At 29.2% G+C, this 4876-nt stretch overlaps 1 protein-coding gene across 1 annotated transcript in view; it reads left to right on the forward strand.

Annotated features, from left to right (window-relative positions):
* LOC105168670 (peroxisome biogenesis factor 10-like) overlaps nt 3954-4876 on the forward strand; it is a 1936-nt gene continuing 1013 nt past the window's right edge. Inside the window, exons 1-2 of the mRNA XM_020696035.1 lie at nt 3954-4189; nt 4622-4813. Of these exons, the coding sequence (XP_020551694.1) occupies nt 4104-4189; nt 4622-4813 (278 nt within the window). The 5' untranslated portion in view covers nt 3954-4103. The remainder of the gene's footprint in view (nt 4190-4621; nt 4814-4876) is intronic.

Here is a 4876-nt window from a genome sequence, read left to right on the forward strand (position 1 = left end):
ATAATACTATTTATAATTAATTAATAATACTATTTATAATTAATTAAATAGAATTTAATAAAATTATAAATATTTTAAAATATATGTATTTTAATTGAACAAACAAAAAAAAAAATGAATTTGATTGACAGTTTCAGCGAATTTTTGGTGAAAAAATTTTCAAATATTCCAATCTCAACAAATATTTGATGAAATTGAGCAAGACTGGACTAAATAGTATTATTAATTATTAATTATAAATAGTATTATTAATTTATTATTTTTATAAATAGTATTATTAATTAATTATAAATTTAATTATTAATTATTAATTAATTATAAATGTAATTATTAATTATTAATTAATTATAAATAGTATTATTAATTATTTATTTATTATAAATAGTATTATTAATTAATAAATAGAATTTAATAAAATTATAACTATTTTAAAAATTGAACAAACAAATACTTGATGAAATTGAGCAAGATTGGTCTTGTTGGAATCGTCTGGACGACACGATTCGAACGACTATCGTCTTAATCTGTGATTCGTCTTGACGGTGGAGAAATGACAGCAAACAGGTTCAGAGCGAATTTTCGGCGGAAAAACTTCAAATTTTCATATCTTAACAAATATTCAATAAAATTGAACTAGGTTGGTCTCGTTAGAACCGTTAGGTCGAGGCGAGTCCAGTGGCAGTGGTTCGTGATCGTGGGTCGCTCCGGTGGCGGCGAATCGACGGCTGAAAGGTGCGGTGTTCGTGTTAAAAATTCATTATTTACGATTGATAAAACTTGAAATTGTTTGTGGGGAAATGTTCGTCTCAGCAAGGGGAGTCGAACGGTATATTTGATGGTTGACAACTCGCCATAATAGTGCCGAAATTTTAACAAGAAGTTGACAACAATTCATCGTGAAATAAATTTTTTTTCTTTAAACAAAAAAAAATTGTCACCGCGGTTTAAAACCGCGGTGACACATTAAATTTTTTTTTTTTTTCTTAAAATCAATGTCACCGCGGTTGGTAACCGCCGTGACACAAAGATTTTATTTTTTTTGAATAAAAAATTGTGGCACCGCGGTGAGTAACCGCGGTGCCACTTACTTTTCTACAACTTTTGATTTTACCTTATTTTACTAATTTTTTTTTTTTTAATAAATTCCCCGGGTATTTTCTGTTAAATTACAAACAGAATCTAATGAAAAAATTAAAAGTGGAATATTTTATAATTTACGGGACACTAATGAAAATTAAGTAATTAATGGGATGATAAGTACATTAATCCTAATATACGGGACGAAAAGTGTAATTATCCAACTAAAGTCTTTTAAGGCTACATTTAGCTTGATGGTTTTTTTTAAATTTCTAAATATTTTAATTTTTAATTTAAATTATATTTTATTGAATATTGATTGGTTGAGTAGAAGATTATGTGAAAAGTCCTTTTCAATCACCGGAAATCCAAAAATAGGGTAAGGTAGTGTACATTGGCAAATGTGGGCACGAGCATATGATCCCAGGGGTCCACTGAACCGCGTTTCAGTTGATTGGCATTTTTGGTTCTATATTTCTCAGGTTTGTGTTTTTAGATTATCAGTGAAATCTGGGTCGTCCAATCATGATGGCCCACGGTTTTTTAATCATCGTGGTTCGATCACTCATTGTTTTGGATAGCTACGGTGGTCTGGTCTAGGGTTCAGGAATTACGCGGTGCATTGCATGAGGGGGACCACTTCTCAAATGGAAGTATATTTTCACCCTAAAGTTACTATGATTAATTATAGAGTAAATTAGTGCGAGTTTTTGGTTTTTTTTTTTTCACAAAAAAATTACTATAATTATAATTATTTTTTTATTATTTAAAAAATTATCAATACCCCTTGATTTTTGCGGTTATGTAACAATTAGCTCGATTCATTAATTTCCATCAGGTTTTCATTCATTTCTTGTGGTGAACTGGCCACGAGGGAGGAAGAAATGAAGGGTTGACGCCTCAATTAATTATTAATATTTTGATATAATAATAAAATTTATTGATTCACATGAAAATAAAATAAAATAATGGAGTAGTTTTAAGAGTGTATATTTTCAAATTGATTTCCATTTAAATGAAGTACAATTCTTTATCACAAGAAAAATACATTGAATTATAATAATTACTTTGCAAGTGTTGTAATGAGTAACTTACTTTATTTTTAATTTATAATGTAGTTTAATATATTAAGAGTTTAATTTTGAAGTATTAAAATTATTAAAATGAAATGATTAAGAATCTTGAATTTGGTTTAATTTGAGACTAAATGAGCAACAATTTAGGCAATTTAGACCCTAATTGAACAATCAAGTCAAAATTGGGGTTGGTATTTTATATTTATTTCTTTTATAATTCTATAGGAGAATTTAATTATCTATTTAATCCCCCAAACCCCAACAATTTCTTTTGGGAATCTTGCTTTCTTGGAAGTTGGAACATGCCTAATTAAGTAGGATAATGAACTCAAGACTTCTCATTAAGACAGGAAAACTCTAAAATAGTTTATAATTTTATTATGGGTGAATTACAACTATTTTCCCTGATAATTGACATAATTATGAATACTCTCTCATTATTTGAAAAATTACAAATATCCTTCTCAAATGAAAAATAAATTATGTAGCCCTACATAGAGAAGTAGACATTACTGTTTTTCCCTTGCTAATTTTTTTAAAAAAATAAAAAGTATTTTTAAAAAATATAAAAAAATTGAGGGTGGATAAAATAAGTGATTTATAGAAATAAGTTCATAAAAGTATTTAAAAAATTATAAAATATATGAAATTATAATTTATAATCCAAAATGATATTTTGGTCAGTTCACCACAAAAATTGGATGAAAACCTAATAGAATGACTTCATTGTTAGACGGATATTAAAATCAAGGGGGTATTCGTTATTTTTCAAACTATGAGGAGGTATTTGTAATTATTCCAAACCTTAGGGGAGGTGGTTGTAATTTACCCTTTTATAATCTACATGACATTTGGCTATAGATTATAATTTTATATACTTTTTAAAATTTTTAAAAATATTTTTATGAACTAATATGTCCTACGAATTATTTACTTTACTTATTTTTAATTTTTTTTCGTTTAAAAAAATTCAACAAGTGTAAAATAGTAATTTTTCCTTTAGTATCCGGTGGCTACTCTAAACCAAAAATTAAAAAAAAAAAAAAAGAAATTGCCTAGGGACTTTTACAAGCTCAACAAATAAATAATAGGGTAAATCACAACTATTTTTCCTAAGGCTTGTCATAATTAAGAATACCCCATTATTGTTTGAAAAAATTACAAATACCCTTTCTAATATAAAATAATTATGTATCCCCTAGGCGGTGAAGTAAAAAATATTACAATTTTACCCTTGTTGAATTTTTTTATAAAATAAAAAAATATTTAAAAAATAGAAAAAAAATTCTGAGGATAGATAGAATAAATAATCCTAGAGAAAATGTTTTCAAAAATTGTAAGATATATATAAAATTATAATTTATAATCCAAAACGAAATTTTTGATCAGTTCACCACAAAAATTGAATGAAAAACCTAACGAAATGGGCTCGTTGTTAGGTAGACGTTAAATCAGGAGGGTATTTGTAATTTTTCAAACAACGATGAGGTATTTATATTTATGCCAAATCTCAAGAGAGGTGTTTGTAATTTACCCTAATTAATAAACATAAACAAAATATATTCATTCAAGAATATTCTCTTTTAATTTTCAATCTCTAGATCTATTTTCTTATAACTAATCTATTGCAGATCATTCCCTTGTTTATGTCAGTACGTGGAATCAGACAGTCATTACCAAGAATTTGTGGTGTACGAGCACTCAATTCAAACTTGAGAAGCCAAAATGTAAATGATTAGCAGCCAAGACAGCATACATATGCAAGGCAAATGTGTAATAAAATCAATTAATTTATTAAGTTAGACAATGGAGATAAGGAAAGATATCCTTTTCTTTTCTTCAACTGGGACATGTTTGCAACATCAAGCAAACTATGTCCTAATCTCACCTCCTCTATAAATTCCTTTGATCAAAAGGCCCCTTTTGTTTTTGTCTGATCAAACAGATCAAATGTATTGGCAGAGACAAACAAGAAGACGTTCTTTGAGAGAATCGATCAAAGCCGTCGAAGCTGATGTTCATCAAGCCAACAGTTTGTAAGTCCTAGGAAAATGAACACTTTGTTTGATTCAGATCTTAATGCCCTTTAATTTTCCTGTTATGTATTCAGAGACTCGAAGCTTTTTACAAGTTATCTTTTCGTCTTAACGTTGATCAGGAGCTTATGTTTGAATTATTACCTTATCTGCCAGTTGATTGAGTACATCTTTTAAGGTAGTTGGTTGGTCGTTTTCCTTCGGTTAGAGTAAAGTTGGTGGACTTTAAACAACCACTTAAGCTCATGAAGAGTTTGTGAGGAATGTGAATGATGCGAAATACAGACTTACTTCTTGCAGTTTCAACGTTGAACTATTAGACAATGAGGTGTAGTTCAGACAGTAGGTCGACCTTTTAGGAATGACTTCCTACGTCAAAAGGCGGTGTCTTACCGAAACATGGTATTGATCATGATCAGGTTGTTCTTGCAGAGTGGCTGCACTCCCCAGAGACATAGCTGGGGATTCTGTCCAAATGAAACTGTCGTTCAGCCCGTTTGCACCATTCTTGCTCTTTCTATTGGAATGGATAGATTGTTGCTGTTTGGATGCTGTCATCAGTTGTTTGGGACTTTTTCACATTCTTGTATACAAGGTGAGCTTATCCTCTGCTCTTACATCATAGTCCTTTACATGGTTCTTGATCCATCCAAAGGCAAACAACATATCTCGTATTCACTAGGTATA

Source organism: Sesamum indicum, linkage group LG8, assembly GCF_000512975.1.
Source record: "Sesamum indicum cultivar Zhongzhi No. 13 linkage group LG8, S_indicum_v1.0, whole genome shotgun sequence".
Taxonomy (NCBI): Eukaryota; Viridiplantae; Streptophyta; class Magnoliopsida; order Lamiales; family Pedaliaceae; genus Sesamum; species Sesamum indicum.